The following is a 27,027-nucleotide window of genomic DNA, read 5'->3' on the forward strand; positions in this document are numbered from 1 at the left end:
TTTGTTTACGGCATTAATTTTGTGCCTGTAAGCGAGACGTTCAACATTTTTCTCTGACATCATCACTGTTTATCCTGGCTCAGCTTATGCTTAGTTTTCTCTACATTTAACTCCTGTTGTTTAGCTTCATCTATCTAAATTTACTCTCATTTTAACGTACTTCCTGAATCCTCTTATACTACCCCTAGTAAAACCTCTTCAAACACAGACCCAATTAGTGAGGTGTCCACCCACTCAATCTCTTCATTCTGTACCACATTCTCCTCTCGTGACCTTTCAGAGCGATGGTATGTGATGGTCTTGCTAACATATACATTCACTAGTTCAGTATATATCTATAATTATATATCTATGAGTCACTCCTCTATTTGGCAATGCAAGTGGTTGGCGTTTGGCACTATATTCCGGTATTCCGCTAAGTTTGAAAGTGGTGGCAGAAGGCGGGAGAGTGAGCACCAATGAGAGACGCTGACGTACTGTTTAGAAGCGACGTCACTGCAAAGATGGCGACTGACAGACGAAGATGCACGGTCTTCTTTTGTATAGTTATTTTTCAACTATTTAGTCAGATTACAGCAAAATCAAGTGTTATAGACCTCAATGAAGATAACTGGTATCAGATGCTTGAAGGAGAATGGATGGTAGAATTGTAAGTATTTCATAAAGCGTTGTTTCCGGTGGTTGTGTCACCTACCTCCCTCCTCTTCCCTCTACCTCACCATGGGTTATCTCACTCGTCATGTTCATCACCTGCTAATTATATTATTCTGATTTCAGTTATAGTTAAAGAGAAAACGACCATCAATATCTCTATGATATAATTTGTGTATTGGTTTCTAGTGTCAGTTTTTATAGGGGTGAAAAAGTAATTATACTTTGTACTGTTAATGGATGTAGTAATTATGGTCCAAAGATAAGCTTTAGATAATGCATTTTTCTATTGTGTATTTTTCTTGTGTATATTTTGAGATTAAAGAGTAATCGGTGAATAAAGTTGTGTCTGGGGCTGTATCACCCAGGGAATCAATATGTTAACATATTTGAGAACCCTTAGTCTGCTGTGTACAGTATAATGGTCCACACCCACAGTACTATTGCTATTTAAAGTACAGTACATGAATGATGATGCTGTAACTGCTATAATGATGTATTTGGTGCCACATTATTCTTCAGGTTTTCATCTGACTTTGAGAACATGGTAGTATGATATTCCAAAAGAACTTCACCAGCTTATTACTAAACTAAGGGTCCGACTAATTACCCAAATGTAGCCAAATGTAGCCGGAATGAAGTCAAATAATGGTCCTAGATGAATAAATCGGACTGCCAATCACTTCTCGACTAGTATTTGGTGTCACAAAGTCACAAAAAATTGGTAAACTTAATTTAATCTGAGTTAATAGATCGAGTGCATGTACCTAACCTAACCTAACCTAACCTAACCTCGACTAGTATTTGGTGTCACGAAGTCACAAGAAATTGGTAAACTTAATTTAATCTGAGTTAATAGATCAAGTGCATGTACCTAACCTAATCTAACCTAACCTAACCTAACCTAACCTAACACAACACAACTCAGATTAAATTAAGTTTACCAATTTTTTTTTTACATTTGGCTACATTTGGGTAATTCCTCGCTCCGTTGGTACATGCACGCGATCTATTAACTCAGATTAAAGTAAGTTTTCCAATTTTTTGTGACTTTCTGACACCAAATACTAGTCGAGAAGTGATTTGCAGTCCGATTTAATCATGTAGGACCATTATTTGACTTCATTGCGACTATATTTGGCTACATTTGGGTACATTTGGGTAATTAGTCGGACCGCTAAACTAACAATAAAGTTATGGTTATGTCTGAGAACAGCACTATTACCAGAAGGAGTTGTTCGATTTCGTTCATTTTTTATACAGATGCTCTTATTATAGCAAGTACAGTATTCTAAAAGAGGCAACATTTACTAGAGCCTAATAGAACCTGACATAACCAACCAACCTAACTCACTATCCTGGGAGCTCTGGCTGTATTTATTTTAATTCTGGTACAGTTGCGGAAATGTGTTCCGACATCCTCTGTGGTAACCCGAGTCTCCGAACAGCAACGTCTCAGTAGTATCACTTTATGAATGGATGGGTATTGGTTGTGTAACGACGGACGTGATTGGTGGATATGTTTGCTATACTGTAGGTCATATAGGTTGGCTGTTTGGAGACACGGGTTACCATGAGGAGTAGGAACACATATCCACAACTGTACCAATGAAAGCAACTTTGTGAAGCATCAGGGTGTAATTTTACTTTTTTGTGGAAATGAGAGTACACTCGGACCGAGTAGGTGGGTTGTGACAAATAGAGCAGACAACAACATGTCGACTCGGCTGTTATTTTAGATGCCTATTTATGGTAAATAATTTCTTCACATACAAACCATGTAGAAATGTCATTTTAGTGTCGTGATCAGTTTTTCACCCTGTTTTACCCCCACAATTTTCCTTAACCCACCCACCCTGCCCACTACAGGTGATATATGTTCATAGATGGAGAAATCTGAAAAGAAAAAAAATATAATTAAAATAAAATGTTGTTGCCTATTTTAAAATACTTACAGTACTATGTGTATAATGATGAGAACAATTGTGGAAAAAATGAACGAAACCAAGCATCTCCTTCTGGTGGTAGCTGTTCTCAGAAATTACTAAGTTAATATTAATGAAGTTATGTACAATTGATATTGGTAACTACACTGGAATTGTTTCTCACATTAATCAATATTAGTTAAAGGAAATTTTTCTGTAGGAGGTTAATGAAAATCAGGTAAAGAATCATTTTGTACCTTACTGGATTTTTGGAATTGGCTTTTGAACTGGGTCTGACGGTCATATAGCATGCCGGATAAATGGTACCGTTCTTGCCTCGCAAGCGAGATGTCATGGGTTTGATTCCCTGCTCACCTAGCAGTAAAGTAGGTACCTCTTGTAAGTCGAAAGTTGCGAATTCGTATTCAGGGAGTTGTTGGAGCTTCCAATAACTTGATGACATAAACCACTGACTCTTCAGGCTTCTACGCCCTTGACTCTTCATGCTTCTACGCCCTTAACTCATGAGACATAAAGGCAAGCATGAACTTAGCATGCTTCCCTGTTGGGCGCTGTAAATGCTTCTGCGCTTCACCTTACACAAGGATGTAGGGGGGTGCCCAATAAAAAAAAAATAATAATAATAATAATAAAAAATAAATAAATGGTCTCATACATGTATAGTATTTTTATATACATTATGTATACTGTGGTCAATGATTACCGATGGAAGATTCACTTATGGATAGCCTCCAGGAACGGAACCCATCTGTTAAATGGGGTGTGTGTGTGTATACTTGGGGGAAGAGATGGCACGTTATTGTACAGATAATAATGCAGCATGTCACCAGGGGGGTTGTGTACATCATTGTCATGGGGGGTAGGGACGGGTTGTGGGGCCAAGCCGGCACAGAGGAGTGTCAAGATGTGAGCGTAGTGAGCGAAATGGGAGTTATCCATTCACTGCTAAGAAGATTAACACCAAAGGTGGCATAAAGGGCAGTAATTCAATCGTTTTTTTTGTTCCTTACAAACTTAAACTTAGTTTTTGCCTTTAAGCATGTAGGTTGAGTCTGGTTGACTAATCAAAGCTTGTGTTTTTCAAATTTGGACTTTCCGGAATGATTTTTGAGATGGAAAAGAGTGTAAATGATTGCTAAATGGTCATGAATGTAGTGTTTTTGATTAATAGCATATTAAAAAATTATAAAAAAGGGCTACAAATACTTATAACTTATCAAAACCAACATAATAGCCTTTTTTTTCACCAATGGTTTTTGTCAAACCTGGATTTTCAAGGTCACTTTTTGGTGTTTGCATTATTCTGGACCATTTTGGCCATAATCTTGATCTCACTGATTTTGTTCGAAATCTCAATATATGCACTCCTGAACATGCTGTTGTCTGTAATTTGATATCTGTATAATTACATGTCCTAATGACATCTCATATATTTTAATAGTGATACTGTAACTCTGTTAGCCGGAACAGTTGGTGCAGAGCACTTCCCGGAATGAGAGATTTCTGGTTAGCCGGAACAGTTGGTGCAGAGCACTTCCCGGAATGAGAGATTTCTGGGTAACGAGACGACTCTCAAAGCTGGAAAAAATCCCTCATCCCCGGAATTTTCCGGGTAATGGAAAAAAAATTTCTCAGAAGTTCCAGAAATTTCCCATTACATCATCTCTTGAACCCGGAAAAATGTCCCTCATCCCTGGAATTTTCTGGGTTTCGGAAAAATGTTCTCTGAATTTCCGGAAAATGAGCCTGATTTTCATCTCACAAACCCAGGAAAAATATTCCCCATCCCCATAGTTTTCCATGTATTGGGTAAATTTTCTCAGATTTTTCCGGAAAATGTACCCCTCGGAAAATATTTCCCAAAGCCTGAATTCCCCTGAAAATTCCGGCTTTTGGAATGATTTTCCGAGAAAATTTCAATTCTGTCTATCGGAGAGTTCCAGGTTTGAGGGATTCCGGCTAATTACTCGCCGTATCTATGGTTTTTCTGAAAAACCATAGGCTTAACTCAAGCTAACTCCAAAGTGTTAACACCTCATGCGGTGCTCTTCCAAATGTTACAGTGTAGCATTATAGTCTTACAGGTGAAGGAGTCCATTTGGCATTTTTTTTTAGTTTGTCTTAAGACTGTCCTTATACCTTTTCTGTTGCCTGTCAGCATTGTGCTTGCCATTCCTTTGATGACTGCTAAGTAGCTGCTTTGGCAGTGTACTGTTGTCCATACAAATAACATGACCTGTTAGACTCACAACAGACGCTCTCTGTTCTCGGGTTGTGAGAATGGCTGCCGGCTTTGGTAAACTTGGTATGGTTATTGGTGGAAACTGTAATTACTCAGTAAAATTGAATTTAGGCAATATACAACACTACAAACCTGACACTATTACAACCTGATGTGTTATTTATTATTGTGGAGAAATCATTTTAATATGAAATTGTCGTTACATTACTATAGTAGTTGCTTTTAATGTTCCAGCTTTAACCTGTAATGAAAATAATCAAGTTTATTGACCAGATCAAAACTTTTAACATTCCCCAACTAGGCCTTATACTGTATTATATTTGATCTACAGTATTGTGTTTTCTCTGACATTAACTAATTGCTTAAAAAAATTAACATATTTGGTGCCTAAAAGATGTGTTCCTGAATTATCAATATATTAATAGAAATGATGTGTTAAGTCCATTATTTTTTGGAGGGAGGGGGAGATTTTATCACACCACTCTAACAAAAATTCTGAGGGATGCCATGATTCACCTTAGAGAATGGTTTTTGATCCACTCATCATGGTATTTTATACAAAATACAGTACCTATTGCATATTTTGGTGGACTGAATACAGGTTGGATCATAAGGGAACTCGGCCTTTTTGTGAACTATTAGCGAGCTAGGCAGGCTCTACTGTATATTTTTCTTGGAAAGGTGCAGACAGATTAGATAGGATCAAGTTTCTCCAGATTTCCAGTTCAGAACGACTGGTTTAATGGGAATATGTATATACTGTATTTCTCTCTTTCTCCCCTTCTCTCTTTTACTCACAGACAAGAACATTCTTCATATTTCCATATCTCTGCAACATCCTCTAACACAATACACACAACAGCACTCTGTTACTCATTCCTCAGTTAACTGATAGCAATATCCTTACTCATAAGCTTCGGTAGTTTTACCCAATCAAAAATAACTATATACTGATGCATTTCCCTCTGGACAGGTTGATATATGTATGAGTTTTAATCATGTTTAAACACAGTTTCTATTTAGTTATTTGAAAGATATAACTTTTCTCCTCAACTGTATTGGTATTTGTTCATCCACAGTTTTGCTCCATGGTGCCCAGCATGCAAGGCCTTGAAACCAGCCTGGGAGGATTTTGCAAGTTGGAGCAATGATCTTGAGATATCTGTAGGCCAGGTTGATGTGACTACTTCTCCTGGACTTTCTGGACGCTTCATGGTAACTGCACTTCCCACCATATACCAGTAAGTGTTTCTGGCTGGAATATAAAAAGATATAGTCAGCCTGATAGTACCAGAACTGATAAAGGCCATGTTGCCTTATAGCAGTGGTTCTTAACATTTTGCCCCATCCCCAAAATGCCTAAGAACATATTTTTTTCAAGTTCCCGATTCACTACCTTATTGCCTTTTTAGATCCAAATGAATAAATTCCATGTTAATGTCATATTTCTAGAAGTTCAATTGTATTTTATTTGGAATTAATGGAGGAATTAACAATGCTCTTTTTCTCCACAAGCATTTGAATGTTTGGTAAGGTGGAAGAAAGAGCACACTGCATCAGATCTGTAACAAAGCACTGTTAAAAGGAACTTGTGGAAAGGATGTCACTTTATTAATTTTGTCAGGTATATAATATTATATACACCAAACACACTTGGTGGTTTTACATTACCAGTTATTTCCAAATTTTGGCAAAGTTATATAAGGTTTTAGTCATGCACTGTTATTCAGCATCATTGCTGTGAATATCTGGTGGATCATCATACTATGTTGGACTCCATGTTCAAAACAACTTAGTAGGTGCATTGCTCATTAATTTTTGACATTTTGTGTTAGAAACAATGATGTTTTAGTATGAATGAAATTCCCATGTATGTCAGGTTTTGGGGTTCAAATTTTTCATGTAAATAGTTATATTTTTTGCAAATCACTTGTAATCTCCTATTGAATTTATTTTTTGTGCCTTTCAATGATGTCTTGATATTTTTTATTAATGTTTTATACATTATAATTAGCTGTTCCCCACAACCAGGTGATCTCTTTAATGCACCCCTATATTCCAATCAAGTTAACTTTTTGATTTCTATGTAAATATCTTATGTCAAAATATATTTTTTCTTGGCAGGGTATCATTATTATAGTCACACTATAATGGTTAGATCACAGATATGTGTAATAGTCTGCTGAGTTGCACTTATTTAAAACTATAATGAATACTTTATTCTTTCTTAAGTGTCAAGGACGGAGTGTTCCGACAATACAGGGGTTCACGTGACAAGGATGAGTTCATGAACTTTGTGGAGGAACGTCGTTGGCAGGAAGTAGAAGAAGTTCCTGTCTGGAAATCACCTGCCTCATTCCAGATGTCTGTTGTTTCTCAGTTCTTTAAGGTGTGTGTGTATACTGTATTTCTAATAATTGCAGTACAGTACCAGGTACATACATGTTATTCAGATACATTTTTGTTTGGCCTAGATTTTTCCTTGATAATGCAGGGTAGTAGAAATCAAGAGTAAATATACACACATTCTTCTCTGTTAGAACAAGTTCCCCATTATCTGCATGGTTTAACCACTTCATTACGTTATCTAGCATCACCTGCCAACAGCATGTCCTTTCACCCCAAAATCACCCATCAAGTGCTGCTTCCATGATGTCCGTCCCCCTCACCGTGTTTGTGTCTTTTTCCCCACCTTTCCATCTTTTTGGTCTTATATGCTCCCTCCCTTTCACCATCCATCTTGGAACTGTGCTCACTTCACCATTCTCTCACTTCTGAGTTCGAACACTCAATATGTCTACATGACTCTGCCCATCACTTATATTACTTCTACAGCTACTCTATATTTGTATTTCTTATTCTCTTCCTCCTATCTGCCCCACATACTTTTCTCAAACACATCATTTATCACTTAATTAGTCCTCTTTTGTGTTCAAAGTTCATTTATCACACCCTGTTCCTCCATCTTCTCAGCAGAGACATTGACAAGACTATGAAGTCCTCAGATGGAAAAAAAATGGAGTTAATTCTTGAAGTGCATACTGTACCAAAGACCAGACCCCAAAGAAAATGGCAGATCCCAAGTGAATGTGTTCCTGCTGATGGACTGATGATGCTTTCATTGATAACCAGTGTCCTTCATAATACAGTACTACTGTATAATATATACACACTAACCCTACACTTTACTCTCCCTGTAACAACTGAGAATGTCTTTTATCCTCTCTCTCTTGTTGATACTTTTATCAGATCCCTAAATGCCACAAATAAAAGTCTGAACACTTTTCTAAAAAAAAAAATATTTAGTTATGTTCCATATTGAAAATGCTTGACCACTTCCTTTACTGAGCCCACACTTCTCCTTTAGATACAGTACTGTACTCTGTATTTGTTACAATTCTTGCAGTAATGGTTCCTCTTGACACTTTCCCCAGGTACTGTTAACATATATACTTATTCCTCCATTATTTTTGCTTTCATTCTCATAACCTTCCCTGTATCCCAAGGTATACATCTATTCCTCTATTTATGAGAGGGATGGGTTCTCCCCCAACAAAATTTCAGAAGAAGGCTTATTCCATTAAATTATCACTCGTGCACCGTGACATGAAAACATTTCTACTTGGTCTCTTTTTTTTTTAATACCCTACAGAAAAGCCTCTTATTGTTGCTAAAAAAAATTGACAGTTCTTGTTTAATGCTTTCACTATTTACTTTCCTTCTAAATCACTCTGGACATATTCAACCACTCTTTTTGGAGCATGCTGCTGATTATGGTAACTGTTTCAGTCTTTGCGGATGGGTCAAAAATGGGTGCCAGGATAGGATGTTCTGCAGTGTCAGGGACATTTATTTTCTTCAGTGTATTGCCCATCACTGCCTCAATTTTTATGGCTGGGCTATGTGGGATTATAGCTGCACTGCAGTATATTTTTGCGTACTGCATAATGATCATTTTAAACATTTTACTATTTTCAGTGACTCGCGTAGTGCCCTGCAGACACTTGAGTTTTTTAACTCGTCTCACCCTCTGGTCGTCAAAATATTAGAGTGGCTCATTCTACTCAAGCAGCATGCCGGCATGGGCAGGTGGTTCAGTTCTGTTCGGTACTTGCTCACGTTGAGGTGGATGGCAATGAGGTGGCCGATGCGGGGGAGAGGCCTGCGGTGGTAGCTGCAGGCTAGCTCCAAAGGAGGCCTCTCCCTCACCACGACATCCACCCTGTACTCTAGGGGACTGACCATCGCTTGTGGCAGGACCAGAGGGCCAAGTAGAGTGGGGATAAACAAAATGCGGGAGATAATAATTGATGTGATGAATCCGTGGCGGTACCCAATGATGCCTCGCTGGTTACACACCACCTTGACTCATCTCCATATCGGCCATGCCTGGTTGACACACAGGTACCTTATGAGTGGTGGTGCGGCTAACTATTGTGACGATTGCCTGGTTCCGTGACTGTACAACACTTGTTGGTCAAGTGTCCCAGTCTGGGGGACCAGCGTCGTAGTCACCTCTTCAGGTGCTGTGGGGGAGATGGTTCTCACACTTCCTCTGTGATGCTGGGGGAGGAGTCATGCTGCCTGGGGGGATAAGGCTCTAATGCTTTTCAAGGAAGCTGACCTATGTTTTTTATAGGTTTACAGTATTTATTCTTGTCATTTCCGTTTTGTTCATTTTATTTCCGGTTTTGTTTTATTTTAATTTTAGTGTAACCTTTTACCATTTATTATATCTGGCACCATATGACCTTGGCTGTTGTTGCTCTTAAGATAATATTCATAATCATTCTAAATCACTGTCCATTACTTCACTATACTGTCATCACTCCTTACATGCGATTGGCACTTGATTGCCCACCTCCACTCCTTGTAATTTTCCTTCCTGGTCTTGTACCCACACAATACACCTGCACCTCATAGGACAGCACTCTTTTAATTGTTAGTCTATTGATTATAAAATTTTCTTTTCATTTGATTACTTTAACTCGTAGATTCAAAGACCATCCTTTAAGTAAGGCACCTACTGTATGTACAGTACTGTATGTGCAATCTTTTATACGGTAGTACAGGGGGCCCCCAAGTTTGCGGATTTTACTTTGCGGTTCTCGGTTATTCGCGGATGACACCCTGGTTGTACCCAAGAATGTCTGTGGGTAGTTTTAAAGTTACCGTCAATTTTGCAGCTGGGATAGGGAGCCATTCATTCTAGAGAGGGTAATTTCCTTACGTTAATTGTAAATGTGTGTGTGTGTGTGCGTGCGTGCGTGGGGACACACAAAACACATACAAATAAATGATAATGGGAAAATACTCTTACAAATAATCAGAAACAAATTTATAAAAAATTTGACAGTCTACCCTCAAGTCTGTGCTCTATTACAGTACTTTATTAATAGAGCACGGACTTGAGGGTAGACTCGCATTTTTAATAAATTTGTTTCTGATTATTTGTGAGAGGATTTTCCAATTATTATTTATTTGTGTGTGTGTCTACACACACATACACAATACTACACATATACATTACTACAGGTTAAAGAAATATTTTCGTAAAGGCAAACACACAAAGGCAATATACATTTCTTTGTACACAAGTAAAAATCTACCCCCAGGTCTGCAAATGTTCGGCCATTTTGAGAACCTAACCCTCTCGAATTTGGGGGGCCCCTGTACTTTGATATACAGATTTTGCTATTGGTCATATCTTTATCCTTTTAGTGTATATATTCATGTACTGTATTCATATTCTATTATATTTCAGCTTTTTATATGAAGAAATTGTAGCAACAGAGGAAATGGGGGTGATAGAGGCTAGGGTATGGATTGAACATGGTAGTTGAGGTATGTAAAGGTGACTGTAAGAAAGTAGAAATGGTTGTTGCTACTGGTAGTAGAGAGGATTTTACAAAAGAAACATCTTCCAGGACAAAGGATCGATTTAAGTGTAAACATTCCCAGAAGACATGGAACAAGTGATAGACCTTTCGATAATTTCTGCTTAACTTGAAATAACTATAACAGGTACTTATTAAAAACTTAGTGATAATTAATACTACTGTACTGTACATGCATGTAGTAAATTGGGAAATACTGTACACAAATTTCACTTAATACTTATAGATTTTTGTCTTAAGTATCTTCATTTATTAATACCTCTAGAGCTATGATAAACTCACCTTTTTTTTCACATACATTGCCACCTGAATACTAAGTAATATAATTTAATACCATTTTTAGGGATACCATACCTATATCCCCATTTGAAGTTTTGTTCTGAAATTGTCCATTTTCTAAATTCCAAGTTGACCTATTAAAAAAAAATCCATCAACCTTGTACAGTACAGTTCTTCAGTTTGACTATCCACTATATATTACCAATTGTGTACTGCACTTTTGAAATGACCTCATTAACTCTTATCCTCTTAAGTGAAATTATGGTGATCATGCATTAATCTTCCTATCGTTACCCTACACTGGTGGACTAAAGAAAGTGTTACTTATATAGGCTCTGCTTTAACATAGTTGTGGCACTTGGAATTTACTCTACAGCTTTCTTAAGTATAGTACATGTACTTCCTTCTGGGCAGCTACCTTAGTACAATCAGCCTGAGAATCTGTTTCTCCCCAGTTTTTACTTTATTTCTGATAGCAGACAAGGAGGGACATGGGGTCTGCATTTTAGCAAATCTCTCAGGGGTGATTTTAAGGGTTTTAAGTTCTGAAAGTACAAGGGAATGAATTCCCTTTGACTTAGCAGTTTTGGTTTGAATGGCCTGAGCCTATTCATCCCAAGGGACAAAGGTGCAATTATTCAGATCACTCGAGTCACGTACATTAGGAACATTGCCACTCAAGACACTACAAACTTAATAGGTGCACGTAACACATTAACTCAACCAATATAACACCAGACCTGGGGGAATGAGTTAATTCCCGAGACAATCAACAACTTTAACCTTCTCACAGCGATAAATGTCAACATAGGTAGAACTTCATCAGACACCATATCTGATAGAGATAGGGAAAGGTAGAGGTGAAGACCACTTGATCTTCACCGGTAGATGGAAGCAGCGGTGAATTCCACGGAACTTGAGGGGTAGGTGGAGACAGTGGTGGGTTGTGAGTCACACATCTGGCTCTTCAAAATTGGTGATTGGCCCCATATAGATCACAGGGCCATCCTCTGATTTTGATCCAGAGGGCTGAGGCTCTTGAAAATCAATCTTGCAGGAACTTTAGATTTTGCCAAATGTGAAAATGTGTTTATTATGTACATTCTTACTGTACATAATGAATTTTCTTTGCCATGGAGCTTTATTTTGATAAGAAATTTATGATATTCCTTTGCTCAACTTTACAAGTCTATACAGTACTGTAGTTTTTTTCAATCACTTTAAAGTCTCATTTTGAAACAATAAATTGTATGTCACATTAGTCAGTAGATTAGAGCAAATACTGAAGTATTCACCTGTCACCAAAAAAATTAGACCCCTACTATGTTGTTTTACCCCTGAACTGCAGTACAGTACCTTTTGACTGGCCCTTGTATTTACAGTAAAGAAATAATTTCAGGCGTCAGGAACCCAGACATTGACAAACATACCTTGTACCTGGACTTGTCGCACCCAGGCTTGAAGCACACAACCACAAGATATCTTGTTCCTTAGTGGTGTGCTGGTGTACCCATATTGGTTTTCTCTCTCATCTCAAATTGTTTAAAATTGTATGTAAAATCTTTCATGGTATATAATTTTTAATACATTAGACATTCTTTTTGTGTGGCACCATGAAGTAGTGAGTTTTAGGGGCAAAAAACATGACTATAGAACACAATATAAATCAAAATTTGTACCATATTTTTTATTTATTTATTTATTTTTTTTACCTTCACACAAAAGTGATTCCTTGTGTCATCAAAATCCATCTTATTCGATCCACAATTATATGGGAAACAAATTCATATTCCATTGCTCGGAGTTTGGCAGCCCAGCCCATAATAAGGAAGTGAAGGTTGGTGTATTTCCACAACATTCACAATTTATGATAGTTTTCATGTCTATTCAGTTTGTCCCAATATTAAAACACTCGCCACCAGTTACCATATACAGTATGTTAACAGGGTTATCAGTTGAGAAGACTTTTATTAGCAATGGGTATTCTCTTCAGTTGTGACTAAAGCTTGAAGCTACAAAGAGCATACATGTATAGAAATATAGGGACAACTTCAGAAGTGAGGTCACTTGAGAAGATGCAGGTCATTCTCAAATATTGACCTGTGTGGTAACTAGCTAAATTCAGTCATGTAATACCCTCAAGACCAACATTTTTATCAGATCTAATTTGTATATACTGTACCTGTACAGTACCATTGTTTTCCATTCACCCTTTAATTTTGTCTCCCAGCTGGTCTCAAGGTACTTATTATACATACCACTGTGGTCAGCCTGCAGCAGATTAAAAACATCCATTAAATCACAACATGAAAGTAGAAATTGGTTGAGTCTATAGTTAGGTGAAACAGGTGAGGTGTGAGATGAGATGAATGTGGTCAAATTAGGTCAGGTAGCATTGCTTTTATTCTCACACGGGTTTATTACTAAGTGAGGCATGTTGGCGTGATGATGAGTTATAGATTTGTACGTGTATTGGCAGATGGTGTGAGCGAGTGAAAAATGAAGGACAATTAGATAACAGTAGCTGGTCAGGTCACAGTACATCTAACTTAAGATGGATTGATATTGAATTTTAAAACATGTTTGGTGAGTGTTTTGTGCAACAAGGGTAACATCAAATAGCAGCCACTGGCAACACCGGCTACCATGAGTTGTCAGTTTAAACCACAGTTTCAGATTACATTAATATCTAACTTTCAACTCATTACAGTACTGTATTACAGTGTACTCAGTTAATATGAATTTCATGAATGTTATGAAGGTTTCTTTTTTTTTTTTTATATGGAACTTGCTTCTTTGGTTGGGAACTGTAAGATAAAATGTCTATCCTCTCATTTCTTTATTATAATAATAAGTATGAAAAACATGGTGACTACAAGAAGGAAGTTAAAAAAAAATTGGTAGCTAAATGTTATTTTTGTGTAAAAGTTTATGGATAATAAATTTTCTTCTCCCTCTTTACAAAGGTCAAAGTTAGGAAGTTGACAAGTTGGGTGAGTGAGAGGCACAGTATGTGCTGATGGTCTTTACGCCTTAATTCACATATTGTGAGCACAGGTAGTTTGTCATAAAGGCACTTCTCACATTGCAGTTGGGTTCTTTCACTTATCATTTAGTTCTTTGTTGTGTGTTATGTATGGAACTGATATCTCTTCCTTCACTATTTATTATGTTTTAGTTGAAAACTTTTTTCCATTGTGATCATCACGATCACTATACAGTATAAACTTAAACTGCCAGTTTTGGGCAAACTTTTGATGGATGATGAACTGGTTTATGTTGTTGTGCTGCTGCATCAGCATCATTTCTGCAACTCATGGCACACAAATTTTTAACATTTGAATGCACATTAAGTTTTATTATTTGGGAAATATAGGAAGATCCTGTACTAAAAACTGGAATTTTGACATTACAGGTTCGATGTATACCCCACCTGCCAGGAGTTCATGTTTGTTGGGTTTTGAAAATTGATATGCATTTATCTGTCTGATGTCTGCATTCATGCCCATTGAACACCATCATTACCTATATTAGTTTTATATGGAGTGAAACATATACAGTATACACATTTGCTTGACTTTAGTATGTTAACAACTAAGTACAGTGAACCCTCACTTTACGCGGTCAATTGAACCCACGGCGGCCCGCGTAAAGCGAGAAACGCGTAAAGTGAACAACATAACATATGGGTTTAATTGAAATAGAGACCGGGCCGACCCCCAAACTCCACTTTTTCAGACACAATACCTACGTTGTCGTAAAAATAACTTCTTAATTTTATGATGGTATGCACACACAATTAATAATTAAGAGAAATATAAATAATATTAGGTTTTTTAACACTTAATTAGTAGAAAAGATGGCTGGGCACACGGGGATGGGGGGTTGGTTCCGAGGCAGAGGGCAGATTATTGGCCCTCACCTACATCACTTGTATCAATTGTATCACTATCCACCACAGAGGCTTGCAGGGCCTCTTTGTCAAACCCCTCAAAGTCCATATCCTCACTATCATTATCACTGACTTGGGCCGGCTGTGGCAGGTGAAGAACTCGGTAATGTTTTGATGACTGGGCGACCTTGTGTGCACCCTGCTTGCGCCGCTCTCCGCGTAAAGTGAGCATTCTGTGTTCGGCAGGGTACCGCGTAAACGTGGAAACGCGTAAAGTGAAACCGCGTAAAGCGGGTTTTTACTGTAGTATGGATATGATCATAGGGTGAGCTGGTTAGTAATGTAGGAGCATATGTTGCTTTCTTTGGTATTTTTTCTTAATCTAAAAAAAAAATCTATATATATATATATATATATATATACAGTATATACCCCTGTATATATACTGTATATATAATTTGTCAATATTAAAGTACAGTACAGTACTCTAACTCGCCAGGCCCTGCAAATCCTCATGTTTGTTTCCCATATTCCATACTCACTAAAACAGGGTTGGATAGGTGCACCAATCCACATTACGTGTCTGTGCTCACCCCGTGAAGGTGAGATGCCCTCAAATTTGTTTTACAGTGTTGTATGATGACCCCTGTGGGCACTTAAACTTATTGTAATCACGTACTGTATGTTGTATTTAGGGATTTATAATTAATAGATTTTAGTTATCTTTTCTTATACTTCCACATAATATGCAGAGGAGCCTCTTGATTTACAACTTTCCATCCATACCTACACACATATGAAAATACTGTACTTCCATTCTGGTGAAGTTTTTTGACATGATTACACTAAGGAGTATCTTGTATAGAGCTGTGGAATGTTGTAGATTTCTTTTAATGTATTTTTGGATTGCTTGATTAGATTTTTTTAACATTTGGTGTTTCTCATCATATTAACGTATGGTTAGAGTGATTTTTTTTGTTTCCAAATTAGACAATTAAAAGTAGCCTTCCACAACTGCTCTATCTAGTCTTTTCTCTGTTGTAGCCTACTTCGTAATTCCTCCTTCAACACGTGTGTCTACTGGCAACATTCATCCCTACAGGTCTTTCTTGCATCTCACTGCAAGAAATTGGCAATTGTTTCACTAGTTCACTAGCCAGACTAGCATGTACAATTCAGCAGGAAAGGTTATAATTGTTACTGCCAAAGCCTTAACAATACTGAAATGTTTAGGGAGAATAGGACATTATAGATAGTGTAGATGTTACCCTATCCTTTTCTACTCAAAGTGTGACCCTTAAATTGTCATTGAAGAGTTTTCTTCTTGTGTATGAAATTATTGAATGTTTCACTAAATATAACATTCCTTTACAGTTGTCAATGGTGCTTCGTTCAGTCCACTCGGTACTAGTTGAGGACTATGGACTTCCTACATGGGGCTCTTATTTGGTGTTTGCTCTTGCCACGATCTTGGTTGGTGCTCTGCTTGGACTGGTATGTCTTCATAGTATTGTTTGCTAGTACTGTAGTTGTAACTTCAGTTTGGTCACATTTATTGCAGATTCAGTTAATTAATTAAAATATATGTTCAGGGCAAATGAATTTCAGACTTGTCCATACTCAGAACAAATAGAAACATGGATGGCTAAATTGCCTATTAACTGTATTATGTATTCCATACTTGAAAAATCATACAACACACTAAAAATTATGACCAGTCAGTTCTGGAAGGGTGCCTAATGGCTGACTACACAGTTTAAAACTTTTGTTATTTCATTTGGTGTGATATGTGTACAGGAGGAACATATTAAAAATTGGTGTTTGAATACAATGTATGTTGACCAAATCCTAGCAAAGCATTATTATGGTGCAATATAAATTGAAGTATAATTTTAACAGTTTTATGTTTCTTATTTGCATTATCCTCACAAAGAAACCTCAAAAAGTTTGTCAAACCTATATATTTTGGGTGACAATAAAATTTCCAAATGCATTAGGTTTGGTAATGAACAGAACAGATACTATATACGAGTATGTGCCATTATACAGTACTGTAGTTGATTTACTTTGCTGTTTCAAGTCTTAATGTGTATTGCAAGCCAGGTTAGAGTAATGTAACAAGCTATGGACTGTTATTATTTGTATAAAAGTAATAAGAATCTTTTGTTGTAAATTCTGGTTTGGGAATTTGCATAAATGCTTCATGGGTTACAGATCTTGGTGTGTATCATCGACTTTGTGTTCCCGCCTAAAGCACCAGGGCCAGCTCCAGTAATCACTTCAGCTGGGCTCAAAGCAGATGATGATGTGAGTTCCATGGAATCTTTATATTTAATGCTACAAATGTCCTTGTTGAAGAATTGTTTACATAGAACAGGGCATTTAGTAATCACACAAGGGGCTTTCAATACCCCTTACTGACCTCCTCCTTAACATCGTCTAGGGCTATAGGGCTTACTTTGGTCGTATAACTCTTAACATCCCCCTCAAAAAACTAAGATATGGACAGAAAAGTTGAGATTTCGTGTTAGCCATACAAATTGACTGGCATAAAACCGTCAGTTAAAGGTGTACAAACTCAAAACTGAAAAAAAATCTAGCAACATGAGGTGATAATGTCTATTACATCATAATTCTGTGCTATTCCTCGTCATGTTTCAAGGCGGAGGCATTAACCCTCTGGTATTCTTGGAAATTTCAGCCCCTTGCAGTCTTTTGATGCAAATAGCATTGTTTACAGTCTCACCCCTTGTAGTATTTTGATACAGAATGCTTTGATAACAGGAACCGTTTTTTTTCAATTTAGTAAAATTGGGTAGAGCAATCCAGACCCATCTGCCAGCCTACGAGGCTAGTGGGAGGAATTTAGGTGGCTGATAGGGCCCGGTCCACTGTTCTCGCATTTCGGCTCACAGGAGGGATGCTCCCAGTGTGATTGAGTGGGAGGAGTTGTGCCAGCATGGGAGTGCTTAGCCAAAAGATCTGAGAGGATTAAGAGGCTGCCAGCTTTTTACATGTTGCTACATTTTCATTTAATGATTACTGAGACCCCTTGATCCTTATACATAGTAAGCAGTATTTTCTTTCCAAGTACAATACTTCTATCTGTTTTGTCATGCTACAAAATACTCTTCAATTCATAATTTACACTAATTCCTGTATTCATCAAATAATTTACATTGCAGGAGGAAGATTTAGTTGAAGACTCAGAAGTTAAATATAATGTAAAGAAAGAAAATCTTAAGTGCGATGTAAAGGAAGAAGTACCAAAGGAAGAAACTCATGAAGGAGAAGGAGAAAGGAGTGATAATGAGGTGGATCACAAGGAAGAAGAGGAAGAAAAAGCACTGAGTGAGAGTGAAGACAAGGAAAAGGAGGATTCACAAGTTGAAGAAGACAATGATTCACAGGCTGAAGATGATAAAGAATGTAAGAACTCTCCAGAAGTGAGGCGCCGGCGTCCCAGGAAAGACTAGCAGATTTAGGTTGATCAATAACCTAGCTTTCTTTGATGTTGATAACAATATTATATGTCCATGAAATCCAATTACTAAACTGTTTGGAATATAAAGAGTTTAGTCATCTAGAGAACTATTGTAGGTGATGTGTTATTAATTCCAGGATTGACAGGAATTCAATGGATTTGAGAAAGGGGATTAGTTCATTGACACATCTCTCCCTCACTATTTTGTTTGCTGGAGTATCTCTTTACATATACAGTATATTCATGTTGAAACTTGAGTTATTGAAGTTGTTCTGCTATACCACTAGTTGTGAGGCAGGCATAATGTGTTTGCACACAAGTGCATTGACCTCAACCTATTGTGTCTGCTGTACAGTATCTGGTACTGACCAAAAGTTTAGGTTGCCCTTCCAACTGTGTAATCCATGATAAGAAGCAGAAAACCCACCTAAGTTGTAGATAAATATTGCTTGGTTCTAATTTTGTTCATTGTTTATGTACAAAAAATTGTGCAAACACTTAAGTTTTAATAATATTCCATTATCAGGGCTTTCATTGATCAAACATGCTTCAGGCTCCTATTTTCCTGTACAGTGTTGCAAAAAATATTGTTTTGAAACATAATAAGTATGCTTTGTGCCAGTAATAACTAAATATATATACAGTACACATATATATTTTAGTTACACTTGCTTTGGCAGTCACAATAATTACAGAAGCTTTACAGCTTATCCATAAATTGTTTGAGTAAATCTTTTAATTTCCTCAGACATAAGTATCAGAAACCATAAACTACCACCATTACTATGACTATAAATTGGCCACAGATTGAACTGATCTGTGTTGGGAAAACTTCAATAAAATTTGATGTTTTTCTTGTTGCAACATTAGCATAAATGTGAATTATTGATATTGTTGATTCTTCACATTTTTTGTGTGTAGTTTAATTTTGATTCGCAATCAACTTATAACAATAGGCAAAGCCCTTGTTAACATCTCTTTTCTGCTAACTTTGTATCACTTATGCATCCAAATTACTAAATGCTACAATAAGCATTAGGTGGTGTTTGCAAGTATAGCAGCAGAATATGTGTGTACAGTAAGTCCTCGCTTAACGTCGTGGTTCCGTTCCTGAAAGCCGCAACGTTAACGGAAACAACATTAATGGAATCAATTTTCCCCATAAAAAAATATATATAAAATACGGGAGTTACGTTCCTCAGCTTCCCTTTAACACATAAAATACATTACATATACATAAATTCAATTTAATTTTATAGAAAATAGTATATATTATACATCCAAAAAGATAAATAAACTAAATCATTTTGTATTGTACTCACTCATGGGCAGAGGTGGAGCAAGTGTGTGGTGGAGAGGAGGAGGATGGCAAGTCACTGAGACCCGGAGGGTGGCACCTCCTCCCGCCTTGACTGGGTGATGCGCCGTACAAAGTAGTCCGTGACAACGTTATACCAAATCGGCGGGACGTTTTCCAAATCATGGGTATCTAAAGAATAGCAACATTATAACGAAACAGCATTGTTGGGGGCAACGTTAAACGAGGACTTACTTTATTTGTCCATGTTGATGAAAGCACTGATGTTCAATCATGTGGTGCTATGCAGGCACTATGTATGTTGGTGTTTGGTTGGATTCATGAAATTTTTAATGTAAGGATGGTATGCACAATATTACTTCTCAGAATGGTCTTTAGTTCAAGTCTTGGGATATCATTGAATGTATTGTACACATTTTATATATCATATTCCTAACCATATGGATTATTCAGGATAATTTAGACACTGTATATATATATTTGCTTGACCATCTTTTTACAAGTGTTTTAAGTTTTGGATTTTACTGTCCTTGGTTCTGCAATATTTTTACAGAACTGCTTTTGTGGTGGCTCACACAATATTCATCTTCAATAGTATACTGTATGAAGAATATTTGAGAACTGGGAGTACATAGGATCATTACTATCCACTTGTTTATCATTTTAAGTATCTTTTTCATTTATTTCCTCTCTCTCTCTCTCTCTTCATTTCTCTCTTTTCCTCTCTCATGAAGTTATCAGACTGTAAGTAGTGTAATTGTTATCCCTTTGTACCAGTTATGTGCAAATAAGACCTTGGGATGATTTCTTACCTTATTATTTTTTTAGGATATGCAATTTATTTTTATTTGTTTATTATTATTATTCATACTAGTGCCTGCTGACTGATGGAAGTACTGTACAGTAGTTGTTTGTTTCCAACTCAGGCATAGAAATGGAGATATTTCATTGTACCTAGTTTAGGCCAAATTTTCCTACGGTATATTCCATTAGTTCGCATTTTACCTCCTTTATATAGTTGATTCTGTGATATTACCAGCAAGTCAAACTACAGATTATTAATGTATGAGATGGTGTGTGTTTTTGCTCATGTTGACAAAATGATTCTACGGGATAAGATTTGACCTCAGACAGTAGTTTGACGTTTGTTTATTATAATCAAGTACTTATTGCATCAGTCCCTTGATGCATAAAATTATAATGTCCACCAGATTATATAAAATGCAGGGTAGGATTTTAGGTATCTGCATTACTGTTGATCTGATTTCAGTCAGCTATATAAAGAAATATACAAGATACAAGCATCATTGATATACCATTACCAAATTTAAGTTTGGCCTATTAGTACCAAATGTTTATAAACATGAATAGTGTGTATCGCACATGCACACAACATGGTCTCGAGTGTGGTATAGTGGATACTCGTCTCTCGGACTGGGTTTAAGCAGTGTTCAATGTGGTTAGTACTTTGATGGGTGATAACCCAGGGAAACTACTCTAGCTTATGCTGCTTGACAACACAGCTGGGTCCACCATGGTATTTCACAGACCACTTCTTCAAGCAGTAGGGAAGGACTCAATTCAGGTTTGGAATTAAAATGGCTTTAAAATTATTTACGGACATATTTGTGTGTGTACCTTTGTGTAGTATTCACCTAAATACAGTTCATACCTGGATAACTGATATAAAAGTGTCTAGGTTTTATTAATCAGTTGAGACTGCAAAATTTATTTTGTCTTGGTTGATTAAGTAGTTTGTGTTACTCTTACATTTTTGTTTTTCTTTGTTCACATATTAGGTACTTGAACAGGCAAGTAAGGTGTTCTGTGATTGTAAGAATCACCATGTAAACGGTGCGATAATTCAATGTACAGTATCTGTGAATTGTACATTTGCATCACATACTGTACATCGTCAACTAATGTGATATTATAGTTGGAAGGCATCAGTTGAATTTATTTTAAATAGATACTTTTACCCCATTATGTTGTGTACATAGTATTTTGCATGAGTGGCATTCTGGGAGAGATTTAATTAGTTGGGGTTTAGTATGATAGAATTTCATTTCCTGCACACTTGCTCACTGATGTAGACAGTGTTGCATTCCTACCAAAAATGCTCTACTCACTTCGTGGAAGCTTTTATCAAAACATACAGACTAACTAATATATATATATATATATATATATATATATATATATATATATATATATATATATATATATATATATATATATATATATATATATATATATATATATATATATATATATATATATATATATATATATATATATATATATATATATATATATATATATATATATATATATATATATATATATATATATATAATTTTTTGTCCCTACATTTCTCTTTTACTGTATGCCCTTAGAATTTTTTGTATTTAATGAAAAGATCATCCCCGATTATCAAGTTTATCACCACATCTTACACATATCTTGCGTGTTCCTCTGTTAAATAGAACAAGATTGTAATGAAATGGAAAATGTATCGGTATTTATTAACCCTTTCACTCTTGGAAGTGAACAAAATTTGTCTGAGCTGTAATGCAATAACATTTACATTGTTGACCTCTTAGTTAATCCGTGGCTTAAAACTGGGGTTACCGAGTTATTTTATAGTAGCCCATATATAGGCTCCACCCACCTATTGTCTTGTCCCTGCATCTCATATCTGGGAATTAAGTTCTCCCTTTTTATCTTTGTGAGCATGTGCGTATTAATTTCTTTATAATTTTGTGGCTTTTCATGTCCTGGCAGAATAAGTTAATGACAACAGTGATGAGAAATATGTGCCTAATATTGGTGACTGACAGTAATGATTATAAGTTACCAATGGTAATATATATAAAATTTATGATTTACCAACCTTAAGTTTTCTTTTCTGTCATGCAATAGACCTTAAAGTATATTAGAAGAATATTTAATTCTCATTATTTGGTGTAAGACCATGTATTTCTTTAGTACTTAATCTCCCCATTAACTGGAATCCCTGGTCCCTGGAACTTTTCAATAGCTGTAATTGAGTTTGAAAAATTCCATACGAAAACTCTTCGTTCTGGCCCTGAGAATGATTTCCAAGGATGAAATCATGCACATTTCTTGGAGAAAAATAAAGAAATCTCACTAAACCTCTCTATTCTGGACATGGGAACAAATTTTCCGAGAGTTCCGAGAGATTGCATCATGCTCCGACGCCCCCACGTGCAGGGCACTTGGGTAACTTGTGCGTTTAGTTCATATTTTGCTGCCATTGTACAAGTTTGTTCCCTCACTAGCTGCTGTTTTTGCATACAATTTGTGTTGTGCAGTACTGTACATTATTGTACCAGGACACAATTGGCCAAAAATAGTGTTAAAGCAGTGTTGAGACATAAAAAGTGATTACAGTTACATACACTGTACTAGACATACAGCAGAGTGGGGAGTGTATGCTTACTGTGAGCTAGTGTTTAGGTGTATGTATAGTGTACAGTGAATGTACAGTATCTCAGAAAAGTATCTGCCAGGAAGGGTCAGATGACTTCCGAAATGCAACATGCAAATCATGATTATCCTGGGAGGGTTTGTATGCATGGCTCTGTGGCATATTGATCCTATTACTTTTAGTAACCGAACATCATATTAATTGCACTGAAATAAATACACATTGCATTACATATGTTAAACTACAGAGCAGAAATGTGCAAATATCAATATCTATCATCTGTGGTCTCAATGTTTCACAGTGTGGACAGATACTGTACAATCCCTCCTTCATGGAAGGAGAGGAGAGTGAACAGAAACAAAAAGGCAGATCATCCTGTGTCATCATATCACCATTTGGTCTACCTGCATCATATGACAAACTCAAGTCAACAGCATCTGCTGGTGAGTACAGTATGCAGTATTTTGTTTATTTATACTGTATACAGTAGTATATTTTGTTTATTTACAATATATTATGTGTACTGTACAGTGATATTTACTTAGATAAATGCAGCTCTGTTTGTCCGTGTGAGATGCATAGCTTAGACTCTCGGAAAACTCCCAGTACCCAAAAAATTCCAGGGATGAGAAATTTGTCTAAATACCCATAAATGTCTCATTCCTGGAAGACCTTTGTCACAATTATTATGGTTAACATGGATATCAAGCTGGTCATTCATGAAGTTAAGGCCCTGGATTTGTCTGGGGAATACCAACCCACAAATTGTGGAAAGATTCATGTACCGTAGTACATGTAACAGTACACTACGGGTATTTAATTTTTTTATTATTCAGATTTTGATTAATATGTGCAATTCAGTTCGGTGTCAATGAAAAGGAGCATTAGTTTCTTTTTGCCTCGTGTAATGGCTCAAGCTCAGAGTTGTCAGTAATATCTTTAAAAACAATCATGGATCTCAGCAGATTAGACTTGGTTCCTGCCTTAGTGGGTTCATGAGACTGTTTTCCTTAATAGCTAGGAGTTTTAATAATTATAGAAAGAGAGATGGTGAAGTTTATGCTTGCCAAATTTTTGTCTTTCATTGGTATTTCATTATTATATATTCACTCTATTGACATTTATATGCCAGAGTTACCATAGTGACTACATAAAATAATTAAACATTGGAATAACAAAGGTGGTCTGCTACCCATATTCATCAGTGGGTTCTTTGGCTGTAACATTTTATTTATATTTTTTTATCTAACAAGACTGCCAGGAACAGGTAAACAAAAGAAATAGATAGTTACAAGCTACCGCTATGTTTCTGGGGGAAGAAAGATTGCTTTGCTCTACCATCCGGAAGACAGTCTTCCATCGGAGAAGTCAACGATAAACGAAAACTGGAATTTTGCTTTTAACCGGTTAATAAATATGTTTTGGGAAAGAAATGACAGTACAGTACAGTAATTGTAAATAAGCATTTTACAGTCGGTTCCTACAAATATGAGTTTGTTTCTCTTTCATGGAGGAGATTATTTGCTGAGTTTTCATTCCAAGTTAATTACCAGTACTGCATGATCAACTAAGATCTTTAACTGGAGATGATTGGATTCTTCTAATGTAAGTGTTTTGTCTTCTGTAGAGAAGAAATCAACAACATGTACAGTTGCAGACAGATGAGTGGAGGTCACCTAGTCCACCATCACAGTGGTGGGGTACTCGCTGCAAATGATAACAGTTACGTGTAAGCTATCGGAGAGTTCCGGGTTTGAGGGATTCCGGCTAACGAAGATATTAATGTATCCATAAACTTTTCCTTTTTTCTAACTTTTAAGTCATTTCCTGTAAAGTGTTTAACCCCCAGGCACCAGTTAAGGAATACATGTGCAGTCAACAAGAAGAAAATCTTCACCTGGACCGATGAGTTTCAAAATGAACACTATGACTCCTGTTGTTTTGGTAGAGTTGATTTATATGATTGTGAGATACATTTCTTAATGGTTATGATTTATCTTCAGTCTAGTGCTTCTTTTTTATTTCAAGAAATTAGATAGGATGAAATATATTAACTCCAAAAAACAAAGACAGTAGAATTTACAACGTTGTTTTACTCACATTAAAAATTATTTCCACCGTAGGAGCCGAGTTGCCATGTGGAATACAATACGTATTATGAAAGGGAATAGCTAATGGTGGATCCTTACCAACATAATACTGTTGTTAACATTGTTTTCAACATTGTTGAAAAGAAAGGTGAAATAATCACATAATCCACACCAGTCATATTTCTGTTGGTGGCAATGCTTCCAACATTAATGCTGCAAACATTTTTGTGTAATATTCACAATACAGGTATTATTGATAACATAGTTCCCAACAACACATAACCAACATTGTTGTATTTATGTGGATCCACCTAAATTAAGAGACCGGGCTGGTGGCGTCCATGCCTTGGAGGCTAAATACAGTGTCGTTGAAGCAGGGAGCCCTACACTACATATTGATGGAAATCAAATGTGTCTAAATATTGTTTCCCTTTCATATAAAAAATTACCTAACTAACCATGACACTCTAGCTATGAGAATGGCATCTTTGCATTTTACTTATTTACCTTGTATGAACCTTTCTGTCCACTCCCTAAATTGTTTATTTTAATTCATTTATTTTCGTATACATACGTACAGTAATAGCATGCGATCGTAATCATCCTGAAACTTCTACTGCCTATTGCTTTCATAATTCACCGATATTATAACCTTATTTTCCATCTTATAACGTGATTAACAGTAAGAATTACCCTGGTAGATTAAAGTTACTATGTTGAAATAAAGATAACCAACCACTAAAATGTGTTTTTAACAATGACAATTAGCTTAACAATGTTCTTAAGCTATGCTTTCAGTTGTAAATTAAATTTGTATTTGTCATCGTCATTCATTTACTCATTAAATTGAATTTTTTTTTGCTCAAAACACAATGGGATATCTTTATTACAGCAAATGGCAGGAATAGAGTAACTAGCAACTCCACATATTGTTGTTGTTGTCATAACAGGAAAATGGCACTACCAATATATGCCAAGACTCAAGATCTTCACCCCTGGGTCTGATGACCTTCCAAATGATCAACGTTACTGAGGTCGTGTTCATTTCACAGGGTTAGTACTTATTTCTGATTGTGTAACAAATATGATATATCCTGTATATCACTTCCAGTTAAAATATAGAAATTAACAGTCATACATAGAAGAGATTAACAAAAAAGAAACACTATTATATTATTACTGTATATACTATGCCGTATACCCACATAAGAAATGTCTTCCACCATAGGAAAAAAAGATTACACAGAAAAGGAATTTCACCTATTATAAGTTGAAGCGAGGTTCCTGTTGCTCCTCAGTATTATAACTTATATTTGATTTAAAATACTGTAACATTATTGGGTGAAATATAAAACCTTATCCAAGAGGAAAAAAATATAAATTACTATGTTTTGTAAGCCATACACACTATTTCACATCTGGAGACAAATTGCTGTCAAGAATCAAATCCACTATGAAACCTCTTTACTATACCATATGTTAAGAAATTGGGTTAATTGGAATTAACTGTAAGTCATAATCACAAAATAAATACATTGACTGTTGATTAACACATTGTAGCAATTAATTTCACCTGGCGGAATGTGTTAGTTGCGGGGGTTAGGTTCCAAGGAATGGTGTGAATAGGCAAAACCATGAATAGCAACTTATACACTACTGTGTACCTATACCCCACAACCGACCAGCTGTGGCAGCACTCATTCCCTTTTAACTTGTCTAATAATTCAACTTTCTTTGTCAGGGTCATCCCTGACTTCTGCCTTTTACATTTCACTCC

The 27,027-nt window shown here is 36.3% G+C and overlaps 1 protein-coding gene across 2 annotated transcripts; it reads left to right on the forward strand.

Moving 5' to 3' along the window:
• The first annotated feature begins 471 nt into the window (after window positions 1–471).
• Window positions 472–26,804, forward strand: LOC121855160 (thioredoxin-related transmembrane protein 1-like). 2 transcript variants are annotated; one of them, XM_042350028.1, is made up of 7 exons: window positions 472–649; window positions 5,919–6,080; window positions 7,072–7,228; window positions 13,982–14,008; window positions 16,282–16,401; window positions 17,122–17,214; window positions 18,093–26,804. In XM_042350028.1, exons 1-7 carry the CDS (start codon window positions 504–506, stop codon window positions 18,381–18,383), a joined length of 996 nt encoding a protein of 331 aa, XP_042205962.1. In that variant the 5' UTR covers window positions 472–503; the 3' UTR covers window positions 18,384–26,804. The 2 variants fall into 2 exon arrangements, with proteins under 2 accessions (XP_042205962.1, XP_042205963.1); XM_042350029.1 differs by lacking the exon at window positions 13,982–14,008.
• Window positions 26,805–27,027: the final 223 nt, after the last annotated feature.

Source organism: Homarus americanus, unplaced genomic scaffold (genome assembly GCF_018991925.1).
Source record: "Homarus americanus isolate GMGI-L3 unplaced genomic scaffold, GMGI_Hamer_2.0 scaffold1498, whole genome shotgun sequence".
NCBI lineage: Eukaryota > Metazoa > Arthropoda > Malacostraca > Decapoda > Nephropidae > Homarus > Homarus americanus.